This window comes from Ascoidea rubescens, assembly GCF_001661345.1.
Source record: "Ascoidea rubescens DSM 1968 unplaced genomic scaffold ASCRUscaffold_5, whole genome shotgun sequence".
NCBI lineage: Eukaryota > Fungi > Ascomycota > Saccharomycetes > Ascoideales > Ascoideaceae > Ascoidea > Ascoidea rubescens.
Genome location: NW_017962917.1, coordinates 71,982 through 84,533, shown reverse-complemented (window position 1 = coordinate 84,533; position 12,552 = coordinate 71,982). Strand labels below are relative to the sequence as shown.

The following is a 12,552-nucleotide window of genomic DNA, read 5'->3' as shown; positions in this document are numbered from 1 at the left end:
ATATGATACCGTTTTCTTTTTTATTAAAAAGAGTTTTTTTTTTCTTTGCAATAATTATTTATTTATTTTTTATGAGTCTTGTGAACGTTTCTTCAAAAACTTTCGGTTGAATTCTGCCTTGACAAGACTTCATTGCCATACCGATTAAATATTTTATTCCTGTAGTCTTTTCACCAGATTTAATATCTTTTACTATATTTTGAAATTGGTCCATTATTTGTAAACAAATCTGCTCAATTTCAGTATTAAGGTCATCAGTTAAATTTTCAGGGGCATTTAAATCGAATTTATCGATAATTTCATTGATTGAAAGATTTTTATTTTGATGGTTATTATAATTTTCAACCAAGTAAGCTAGTATTAGTTTGCCAGTACTTGTTGTTATTTTTTTATGAATGTAGATTAAATTTATCAATTCAGCAAATTTTTCAACTGATAATATATCAAATACAGTTAGAGTACTATTATCAAGGCCGATGGGAACATTGAATTTGGTCAAGTTTCCCAAAAAGTGATGAAATAGCCAATTACTTGGAGTTTTAGCATCAATTTGAGTATTTTCGGACAAGAGAGTTTCAGTTGATACAATTGAGTGGAATAATTTAGAATAATAATCTAATAACAATGGGTATTTTTCACTTATTAGTAGATTTGCATCTTTAACTCTTAAATTATAGGGATTTGAAGTTAGTTTATCAATAACGTCATCAGGTAATTGTTGAACAAAATTTGATTTTATACCGGATATGACGTTCGAATGCAATAAGATTGGGGGTAGTTCAGGATCCGGCATGTATCTATAATCGATTGCAGTTTCTTTGTCTCTTAGTTTTTCAGTTGAGTAGCCATTCCAGCCCCTTGTTTCTTGATTGATTTTGTTGATTTGACCATTTTGGATTAGGTCGACTTGCCTGAGGTACTCATATTTGATAGCATTTGCTATTGCAGAAGTGGAGGATAAGTTTTTGATTTCTACTCTTTTGCCATTATTGATGGAGATGTTGACGTCTACTCTCATTGCACCAGTTTCTAGGTCAGCAGTGCAGATATTTAAAAATTTTAAGATGGATTGATATTTTTTTAAAAAGGCTCTTACCTGTTTTAAATTTTCGAAATCTGGATTGGTGACCAATTCAATTAGGGGGATGTTTGCTCTATTTAGGTTGATTTTAGTTTCAATCAAATGGTTTTCTAAAGGAGAGTGCAAGGATTTTCCAGTATCTTGCTCGATTTGAATCTGATCGATGGTGATAATTTTTTCCAATTCGTCTATATCATCTTTGGATTTTTGCAATTTCACAAAACCATTTTTGGCAAAGGGATTGTAATGCTGAGTGATCTGATAGCCTAAAGGCTGATCAAGATAGAAATAATGTTTTCTATCAAAAGTCGAATGCAAGTTGATATTTGAATTTAAAGCTATTGCACACTTCAACGACAATAGAAGCGCTTCTGGGTTCAATAGCGGTTGTGTTCCAGGCAAACTTATATCAAAGTAGGAGACATTTGAGTTGGGTCTTGTGAGGTTGTCAAACTGATGGTTCTCAGAAAGAGAAAATAGTTTTCTAGTAGTCTTTAGCTGAGAGTGGATTTCCAAACCACATTTTAGTTTATAGTCAGGATAAATCTTAAACTTCTTGTTGGCTCGTTTCTTCAAGGGCCTGTCGGTCTTGGTGAAACTCCTTCTGCCAAAACAGCTGAGAGGAGCAGAAAAAAAAAGTTTAAAACAAGACGAGGAGAAACAGCAGCGCATCATTGTCGCCAAACCCAGCAGTGGCTCTGTTATTCTTCTGGCGATGGTAGTGGTGGTGACGATGGCGTCTGCTGTCGCTTTGGCTCGATTTTCAGTCGCCAAACCAGGCTCCAGAAACCATGCATGTCAATGCACACCACGTGAACAGCGCATGCGTACACTGCTCACGCGTCAGCCGAGGTCCGGTTAGACCCCAAAGTCGAAGCGGCATTGGGGTCTAGTGCTGTCACCTACCACACGTGACTAATCCGAGGGTGGAGGTCCGTGGCAAGGACCTGCCGCTGTTCCACTGCGACTCGGATCCTTTTTCCGCGCCGTCTCCGCGGACAGGACCGCTGAGCAATAGGAGGACGCCAAAAGGTAAGCTGCCTCTGCTTACGTTTAGCGTTTTTTCTACTCATCCTTTGATCTCCAACCTGTCTGATAATATAACTCCCTTGATATAACGTATTTTTTGTCTTTTCCTTCAATTGACTTGTATTTTTGTTGTTTTTCCTATATCTTCACTGAATTGGTCTGTCTGATTTGTGCTGTGAGAAATTGACAATTGGCTGTGGTTTCTGCTTGTAATATATTTCTGCTCATTCATATTCTTATCATATCTGCCCTATAATAATGTTGTCTGCTCGCTCAATCTTGTCAAGAAGTGCTAACCGTACTTGTTTGGCTTCCTCCTCAATTCGTGGTTTGGCGACTGCTTCTTCCACTTTATCTCCAGATGCTAAAGTTCACATGAACTTGTTGGAATCTCACTCTTTCATAAATTATAAGAAAAACTTGGAAAATGTTAAAATTGTCCAAGAAAGATTAAAAAGACCTTTAACCTATGCTGAAAAATTACTTTATGGTCATTTAGATAACCCACATGAACAAGAAATCGAAAGAGGGGTCTCTTATTTGCAATTAAGACCAGACAGAGTTGCTTGTCAAGATGCTACTGCTCAAATGGCCATCTTGCAATTCATGTCTGCTGGTATGGACCAAGTCCAGACTCCATCAACTGTCCACTGTGATCATTTGATTCAAGCTCAAGTCGGCGGTCCAAAGGATTTAGCTAGAGCTATTGACTTGAACAAAGAAGTTTACGATTTCTTAGCCACTGCCTGTGCCAAATATAATCTTGGTTTCTGGAAACCAGGTTCTGGTATCATCCATCAAATTGTCTTGGAAAATTATGCTTTCCCAGGTGCCTTGATGATCGGTACTGATTCTCATACTCCAAATGCCGGTGGTTTAGGTCAATTAGCTATTGGTGTTGGTGGTGCTGATGCTGTTGATGTCATGGCTGGTTTGCCATGGGAATTAAAAGCCCCAAAGATTCTCGGTGTCAAGTTAACTGGTAAAATGAACGGTTGGGCTTCTCCAAAGGATATTATTCTTAAAGTTGCTGGTATCACTACCGTCAAGGGTGGTACTGGTAAAATTGTCGAGTATTTCGGTGATGGTGTCTCCACTTTCTCTTGTACTGGTATGGCTACCATCTGTAATATGGGTGCCGAAATTGGTGCTACCACCTCCACTTTCCCTTATAACTCTTCCATGTCTGCTTACTTGAATGCAACTGGTAGAGGTGAAATTGCCAAGTTTGCTGATGTTTACTCTGACTCCTTCTTAAAGGCTGACGAAGGTGCTGAATACGATGAACTCATTGAAATCGACTTGAACACTTTAGAACCACACGTTAATGGTCCTTTTACTCCAGATTTAGCTACTCCAATTTCAAAAATGAAAGACGTCGCTGTTGCAAACGGATGGCCAACTGAAGTTAAAGTAGGGTTAATCGGTTCTTGTACCAACTCTTCTTATGAAGATATGACCAGATCTGCCAACATCATTAAAGATGCTGCTGCTCATGGCTTGACCTCAAAATCTTTATTCAACGTCTCTCCAGGTTCTGAACAAATTAGAGCCACCATTGCAAGAGATGGTCAATTGAAAACTTTCCAAGATTTCGGTGGTGTCGTTATGGCTAATGCCTGTGGTCCATGTATCGGTCAATGGGATCGTCAAGACATCAAAAAAGGTGACAAAAACACCATCGTCTCATCCTTCAACAGAAACTTCACTGCTAGAAATGATGGTAACCCAGCTACTTACGCCTTTGTTGCTTCCCCAGAAATGGTCACTGCTTTTGCTATCGCCGGTGACTTGAGATTCAATCCAGTTACTGATAAATTAAAGGACAAGGATGGTAATGAATTCTTATTAGAAGAACCACATGGTGAAGGTTTACCAGCTTTAGGTTACGACCCTGGTGAAAACACTTACCAAGCTCCTCCAAAAGACAGATCTACTGTTTCAGTTCAAGTCTCCCCAACATCTGACCGTTTACAATTATTAACCCCATTCAAACCATGGGATGGTAAAGATGCCGAACGTTTACCAATCTTAATCAAAGCCGTTGGTAAAACCACCACTGATCATATTTCCATGGCCGGTCCTTGGTTGAAATACAGAGGTCATTTGCAAAACATTTCAAACAACTATATGATTGGTGCTACCAATGCTGAAAACGGTGAAGCCAATAAAGTTAAGAATCACTACACTGGTAANTACGATGGTGTTCCAGAAACTGCTCTTGCCTACCGTGGCCAAGGTATCAAATGGGTCGTTATCGGTGATGAAAATATGGGTGAAGGTTCTTCCAGAGAACATGCTGCTTTAGAACCAAGATACTTGGGTGGTTTCGCTGTTATCACCAAATCCTTTGCTCGTATCCACGAAACTAACTTGAAAAAACAAGGTTTGTTACCATTAAACTTTGTCGACAAAGCTGACTACGACAAGATTAACCCAGATGATGAAGTTGACATTCTCGGTTTAACCACCTTTGCTCCAGGCAAAAACTTAACTTTAAGAGTTCATCCAAAAGATGGCAAAGCTTGGGAATGTGAATTATCTCACACTTTCAACGCTCAACAAATTGAATGGTTCAAAGCCGGTTCTGCTTTAAACAGAATGGCTGCTGCTCACAAATAGAAAACCTTAATGAACTGACATGAATATTTACTTTTCTTATTTTTTAAACCAATCAAAAAAGATTTATGTTAAATATATATTTTATTTTGCTGCACTTTTTTCTTTTAATTCCCACTACTTTTTTATTTAGTTTAATTAATATTCTATGATATTTAATTCCTAACGATATAAAATTACATTGGTTTTTTTTTCACAAAAAATCTATAACAATAACAATAATACAAATAAAAGAAAATAAATTAAAATAAAATAAATTAAAAATTAAAAAATTGAAAGAAAAAAAACAATTTAAACAGAATTATCATCCAAAAGCCAGGATGCAACCTCTTTGGAATTGTGTTGGAAATCAACAGATTTTTGACCGGACGTAGATTTTCCTTCCATAACAACTTGTTGAACATGTTCTTTTTGTTTTGCTCTGTCTCTCATTCTTTCTTCAATAGTACCACGAACCAAAAGCCTATACACAGTGACCTGCCTTGTCTGTCCTAGTCTATGAGCTCTATCCATAGCTTGGGAATCAATAGTTGGATTCCAATCAGAATCATAAAATATAACTGTATCAGCTGCTGTCAAATTAATACCTAAACCACCTGCTCTTGTTGATAAGAGAAATACAAAAATCTCAGGCTTTGTTTGCCAATCATTAACTAAATCTCTTCTATCATCCAATTTAGATGATCCATCAAGTCTGATGTAAGTATACTGTCTATAAGTTAAGTACTCCTCCATCAAGTCCATCATTCTAGTCATTTGGAAATACAAAAGTACTCTATGGTCATTTTCTTTTAATTCAACAAGAAGTTCATCTAGTCTTGATAATTTTCCCGAATCTGTAACAAATCTGTGCATTGATGGCATGGATATGGTAGAAAATCCAGCTTTTCTAACAATAGGCGTTGGTAACATTCCCGTCTTTGGCCACAACTCTAAAGGAACTCTCTTTGATAGTAAAGAATATTGGTTATCAAGAGAAAGATCCATTAGTGAATTTCTAATAAATCCATTAAACAAAACATAATCTTTTTCAGTAGTAAATGAACGATCAGAACAAATTACATTAATTGGTGGCGCAACAGCTGATGATCTAGCTGCTGGCTCAAGAATTTCAATATACATCTTCTGATAAACATTTTGGATTATTGAACATAAGCCCTTTCTCGCAGCAATAGTATTGGAAAAATCATTATTTGGAGTTTTATAAATTAAAAGCATTCTTTTTCTAAGAATGTTATCCAATGCTGGTTTATCCTGGTCATATGTAGAAAGGAATCTCTGCAATGATTCATCAATATCTTTGTATTGTCTTCTTTGAACAGCCCTTTCAAAGATGCCCAAATTGCTTACTTTAGAGGCTTCTTGGGGAGAAGTATCTATAAATTTTAACCATCCAAATGATTTTCGATCCCTCTCTTCTCTTTCCCTAATATACTGAGGGTCCCATATATTAAATAATTGACTGACTGTCTTTTCAGTTGACTTTATATGATTATTAAAGCTAGGAGAAATCAAATCTCTGTATATTAACTTAGGCAAGTGATAATTTATAGGGTTTCTAGTAGAATAAAAGAATTCTGTATAAGCACTGTCGCCGCTAGTGCTTGCTTTTCTGACTGATCCAGTTTGAGCAAAATCTGCAAAAGAAAAAGCTGATTTCACATCAGCTCTTTCAAATAGATCAGGATGATTGCAAACTTTTCTAAATTGCATAACCAAATTCATTAATGATTGACGACCATCGTCATTGTTGGATTTTAATTTATCTAAAATATCTTGTATTGATATTTGTGATTTTAACATTTGATATAATTTCTTCTGTCTATTTGTCAATTCGCAAGTGATATCAATCTCAATTTTATCATTTAATTCACTTTGAACATTCTTTTTAACACGTCTTAACATAAAAGGTTTTAAAATAAGATGTAATCTCTGTAATTGCTTTTCATTCAATTTGGAATTAGTTTGTGCATGATTTTCAATATCTTTTGAAAACCATTCACTAAATTCATCATGTGAATCAAAAAGAGAAGGCATGATAAAATGCAATAACGCCCATAGCTCCTGCATCGAATTTTGAATTGGAGTTCCTGTTAATAATAATCTATTACGACATTGAAAGCCAAGAAGTACCTTCCATCTGGAAGATTGAGATGATTTTATTGCTTGAGCTTCATCTAAAATCATATACTGCCATTTGATTCTTTGGAAATATTGAGCATCACCCACAACTAATTGATACGATGTTATTAAAACATGGAATGGAGAATCCTTGGTGTAAACTACATTTTTTCTATCCCAAAATTTTCTTAAAACCTTTCTATCTTTGGCATTACCCCAGTAAGGAATAACTTTGAAGTTTGGAACAAATCTGGAAATTTCTTGTTGCCAGTTGTGCAATGTAGAAGCTGGAGAAACAACAAGAAATGGACCCCATATATTGTGAGTTTCGGCCAAGTAAGATAAAACCGATATAGATTGAACGGTTTTACCCAAACCCATTTCATCAGCTAAGATACCATTTATACCTCTTTCATATAAATTTGCTAACCAATTCAAACCTTTAACTTGATATTCTTTTAATGTGCAAGTAAGCATCTTTGGTTGTGGAATAATTATATCCCCAAAAGAAGTAGGATTTTGAAAATTCATTTCTTCATCATCTATATTAATTCCTTTAACATCTGCATTATTAAACTGTTTTGCTCTGTTTTGTGCGTCCATCAACGCACTTTGAGCGTTTGCAGCGGCAGCTTTTGTTAAAGCGTCATCATCTTCTTTGTCAAAATCAATCTTACTTATATCGGTTCTTATCGCATTTGTAGGTATTTCAACATTTTTATGTTTTTCTTTAGCAGCAGCTTGCAAGGCAGATATCTGAGTATCAGAGCTGCTTCCTTCAATTTCATCTGTTTTAATTTTTCTACCAATAAAATGAGAATATAACTCGGTTTGAGTCAAAAGGAAATTTAATTTACGTGTTTGTCTTTTAGCCTCTCTAAGTTCCTCTTGTCTTTTATTCTGTTCAACGGCCAATTTTTCAAATCTCTTTTTTTGTTCTTTTTCTTGTTTTTCATACCTTTTCCAGAAATTTGACATTTCTCTAACCGATCTTCTGGCCTTAGCTTGTAAATCTTTAATATTTTTATTAGTTTTATACTGCCATTTTTTAGCTTCTCTCATTGCTAAAGAAGCGGTTTTTTTAAGATTCAAAACTTTGGCTTGTTGAGCTTGAGATAGTAGTCTATAAATTTTAGGACCATCTTTTCTTGCTAAATCTTTCCAAATTGATATAAAAGTTGAATCGTATTGTCTTTTTAAAGCACGAGCCTCCTTTTGAGAAACCTTTGAAGGTTTTGGCAATGTTTTGGGCTTTGAAGGTTTTTCTTTATCCAATTTTTCTTTATCTTGTTCTTTCTCATCTTCTTTTTTGATTTTGACTTTTTCTTTGTCATCGTCTTTCTTCTTTTCCTTTTCCTTTTCCTTCTGCTTTTCCTTCTGCTTTTCCTTTTGTTTTTCCTTTTCCTCTTCTTTTTTTTTTTCTTTTTCTTTTTCCTTTAGTTTTTCCTTCTTTTCTTTTTCTTTTTTCTCTTTTTCCTTTTCTTTTTGTCTTTTTGAACGACGTCTTCTTTTTAGTTTACTATCAGAGATTTTTTCAGATTTAGCGGTAGAATGAGATAGTGAGGGAGAATCGTCGTTTTTTGTAGAGGCAGAAGATTTATGTTGTTTTTTCTTGGGTGGGTGAGACAAGTCTTGAGAAACAGCATCGTCTTTTGAGGAGTTAAAGGCATTTGCCAAAGGCTTTGCAGCAATTGGAATTGGGTTTGTGAGAGGTTTTTTGTTGTAGTAGTCCAATTTTTCGTTGTTGAGTATGAGATTTAGATTTGAAGGGTGGTCATTTAAAGGATGTTTGTTGTTGTTGTTGTTGGTGGTGGTGGTGGTGCTTGAGGAGTTTTGTTTTGATTTTCTTTGTTTCTTTGTTTTTAGAGGGTGGTTTGATAGGACATCTTGACCAGTTGTTAGGTCGAAAGTTGAAGTGGTAGCGTTAATATTGTTTATGGGGTTATTTGTGTTAATTTTGAGATCAAGATTGATATTGTTGCTTACTTGGATATCGTGGTTCAAGTCTAGTTTTATACTTGATAGGGAGTCGATGCTTGATCTTCTTCTTTTTCTCTTTGGGATTGAGGGAGTTAGTGAGGAGTTGTTGGGGATTGAGTTTGTATCTTCAATTTTGATGGAAATTTGATGAGATTTTTGTTTTGATCTTCTTTTTGAGGGTTTTGAGGAGGGTTGCTTTGAGAAGGAAGTTGGGAGTAAGAGAGGGATTGGTGTTGAAGTTTTGGAGATGTCGTTTGTGATAAAGTTATTTTTTTTGATGGGAGTTGATTTTAGTGATGAGTGTTTATTTAAGGAAGAAATGGGAGATAGGATATTTTTAGGAGAGTTGATTAGGAATTGGGTCGAGGAGGAGTTTGAGTTTGCTGTTGAGTTTGTGATTGAATTTAGAGAAGAGTTTGAGTTTGAGATGGTTGAAGAGTTGTTATTAACAGTAGTAAGAATAGTATTGTTATTATTATTGTTGTTGTTGATATTATCAAGAACTAAATTTTTCAATCGAAGTTTCGATGTATCATTTTCAGTGATAAATCTTGAGTTATTTTTGAATAGTAGGTTGTTTTCAAAAATAAAATTTGAATTTGATCTAGTGGAGAGTAAGTCAAGAGTTGTTAAAATGGATAAGTTTTGTTTCAAGTTGGATAAAAATTTTTTCTTTTCAAGTGAGTAGATAGGGTTGTTTATATAGTGAATATCGTTAGAATCAGAATCAAAATCAATATCCAAGTTAATGTTGTTAGTGTTGTTAGTGTTGTTGATGTTGTTGATGTTGTTGATGCTAATATTGTTATTAGTAGTGGTGGAGATTTGATTTATATTTGGAATATTTCTTTCAAAAGATTGATTGGAATTTTTGATTTGAATTAAATGTTGGTTGTTTTGTGTGTTTTTTATTTTGAGATTCAAGAGTTTTTTGGAATCATTTAACTCATTGAAATTTGCAGAAGTGATAGCATCATCCATGGCTGAAGATAGGACAGATGGTTAAAGAGTATAAAGCAGGATATTTGGTATACAATAGGATGTGTAGGTTGGTAGGAGAGGAATGTAAGGAGAAGTATTTGCAGCAATAACTAGAGGTGTCTTAATGATAAGAAAATAGATGAGATAGGTTGTTTTGGTTGTGGTTGGGTTAACGCTGTAGTTGGAGAAAATGGTGGAGGACGAAGATAAGCAGCATCAGCTGGAGATATTGAATTGGATCCAGGATAACACAGGTATGCTCGAGTTATAAAGAGAGAGTCATGGACTGGAGAGGAAGTGGGATGGAGGCAAAAGGCATTTAGAGAAGAATTTGCTTTTTTTTGTTTTTGGATTGGATTTGCTTTTTTGAGTTGTGATTGAGTTGATAGAAGTGGACAATTAGTTGACTTTCATTTGCCTAAGCGGTTGATCGAAATCCAGTGTTGGGCTGGCGTCTTTGGGGCCTGCTCTGTGGGTGGTGTAGACGACACTACTCTTCAAACCCAGGCTCGTTCTCTCCAGAAGCACCAGAAGCACCACAGGCACCAGAAGCACCACAAGCACCACAATGCCTGCGATTATATCTCGGAGTGCTTTGGGCAGCGAAAACACGTTCGCAGCTCGAATCCCGCCGGAGGAAAACGCACGTTACGTAATACACACGCTGTTCTGACTCAGCACCCTGCACACAGTCTGGAGAGCGCTGTTTTATTTGCTCCTCCGCTGGGACTCGAACCCAGCACCGGCACGATTAGCAGCACCCCGTTGATAAGATAAAGACATAGATATAACCAAATAGCAGCATACCTTCTCAGGCCCAGAAGTGTCAACAGTGATACTCACCAAGTGCTCAGGTATTTGGTTACGCAGGCGAGTTGTATCGGAGATAATTACAGCTGTCTGTCCTCCAGGCTCCTCTCCTACCTCGCTCCAGCAGTATATAAAGCTGTTGGTTCTCCTCTGATTTATCATCAATATGATCTCCATTACTTGATCTGGGTCTGCTCTGCTCTGCTCTGCTCTGCTTTTTGGTTTCCATCCCTCTGCTCCTGCTATCTGCTCAATGTTTGCTGGTTCTGCTTTGAACTCCTCTCTCGAGAACGTCTACTCGACCTCCCCAACCCTCTATCATGACAACCAGGAAAAATCTGGTACTGCTATTGTCATGTATGGAATGGGCGAACCCTTTGATTTATCTGAGACCCACGACTTCATCTACAGAATGATAACCGACACAAACATGAAATCAAAATGGAACTTTTTGAAACCTTTGATTGGCAAGGTTGTTGCTGATATATACACCAAGAAACTAAACAAGATTTATGAAGCAATTGGTGGTGGTTCACCGTTGTACCAAATCTCTCTTGATCAATGTTCTCAAATTTGTACATTACTAGACAAGATTCATCCCTCCACCTCTCCCCATTTGCCTTATATCTTCCACAGATATACAAACCCTTTGCCTGACCACGTATTGCAAAATTTAATCACTGATAACGTCAAATCCGCTGTCGCTTTATCTCATTCACCCCAGTTTTTCTATCCTCTTGCTGGTTCATGTATCAATGAAATTTATAGACAATCAAGAGTATTTGATCCCACAAACTCAATCTCTTGGTCCCTAATAGAAAGATGGCCAACTGCAATGGCAAAGACTTTTGCTAAAAATATCAATGAAAAGCTAACTGACTTTAAAATCCAATTCAATCTCAAATCAACCAACAATATCTTAATTGTCTTTTCAGGACATTGCATAAACACTAAAATTGTTAACGAAGGTGACCCTTATGAAGCTGAAGTCGGTGCGTCGGTCCAAGCTGTTATGGAAGAACTAAATTTCTCAAACCCTTATCGATTATGTTGGCAATCTGGCCCCTCAAAGGAATCTTCCGATTATCTAGGTCCAATCACAAAACCATTCATTCAGAAATTCAATGAATCCGATTTCTATGATGGCATCATTTTAGTCCCCATTTCCTTTTCTTCTGACCATAGTGAAACTTTGTATGAAATTGATATAGAATTAGTCCAATCTTTGAAAAAACCTGAAAGATTTAAAAGAGTTGAAAGTTTAAACTGTGATAGCTTATTCCTTGACTCAATGGCTGAAATTATCAGTGACCATTTAGATGGTCTTGAGAATGGCCAAGGTTTTAATGGAAATAAAAAGAGATATGGCAATCAATTGGAGTTGGATTATAAGATATATAAACCAAGAACTAACGACTGCTTTGATCAACCATCAGATTTTTTTAAACCTCTATAACCGCTCACCCTTTAAAGTCTTTATACCACTTATACTCTTTATACTCTTTATACTTTTTGCAATTGTTTTCTGTTTTCTGTTTTCTGTTTGTTTTCTGTTTGTTTTTTGTTTGTTTTCTCTTTTTATGATTGGATAATGAATAGTTAAGAAATATATGCTTTAATCTTTATTTTATTTTGCTATTAGATGAATTTAAAAATTACATAATCAATTAATAACCCAAAGAAACCCATCAATTTGAAAAATGTTAATATGAAATTTTTTAAAATATAAAATATAAATAATTATAAAAAAACAACAAATAAAATGAAGTATAAAATCAAAATAAACAATACACTATAATATTGAATAAATGTAAATAAATGTAAATAAAAAAAAAATTAATAAATGTAATAAAATTAATAAAAGAAAATTAGCAAATCAACAAAATATCAAAGTGTAAACCAATTTAAGAAAAAAGAAAAAAGAAAAAAAA

General features: G+C 35.5%; 4 protein-coding genes across 4 annotated transcripts; 2 read left to right on the top strand and 2 right to left on the bottom strand.

Moving 5' to 3' along the window:
• Positions 1-58: 58 nt before the first annotated feature.
• On the bottom strand, positions 59-1,756 carry PET112 (glutamyl-tRNA(Gln) amidotransferase subunit PET112; the record flags this gene model as incomplete). Its single annotated transcript, XM_020193262.1, has 1 exon — positions 59-1,756. One exon carries the CDS (start codon positions 1,754-1,756, stop codon positions 59-61), a length of 1,698 nt encoding a protein of 565 aa, XP_020047650.1.
• A 477-nt stretch (positions 1,757-2,233) lies between these two features.
• ACO1 (aconitate hydratase ACO1) lies at positions 2,234-4,896 on the top strand. Its single transcript, XM_020195064.1, has one exon. It carries the CDS (start codon positions 2,369-2,371, stop codon positions 4,730-4,732), a length of 2,364 nt encoding a protein of 787 aa, XP_020047649.1. The 5' UTR covers positions 2,234-2,368; the 3' UTR covers positions 4,733-4,896.
• A 124-nt stretch (positions 4,897-5,020) lies between these two features.
• INO80 (chromatin-remodeling ATPase INO80) lies at positions 5,021-8,080 on the bottom strand (the record flags this gene model as incomplete). Its single annotated transcript, XM_020190498.1, has 1 exon — positions 5,021-8,080. A coding segment is annotated over one exon (3,060 nt), but the record flags the coding sequence as incomplete, so codon positions are not given.
• A 2,561-nt stretch (positions 8,081-10,641) lies between these two features.
• Positions 10,642-12,221, top strand: ASCRUDRAFT_75366 (chelatase). Its single transcript, XM_020193034.1, has one exon. It carries the CDS (start codon positions 10,875-10,877, stop codon positions 12,075-12,077), a length of 1,203 nt encoding a protein of 400 aa, XP_020047647.1. The 5' UTR covers positions 10,642-10,874; the 3' UTR covers positions 12,078-12,221.
• Positions 12,222-12,552: the final 331 nt, after the last annotated feature.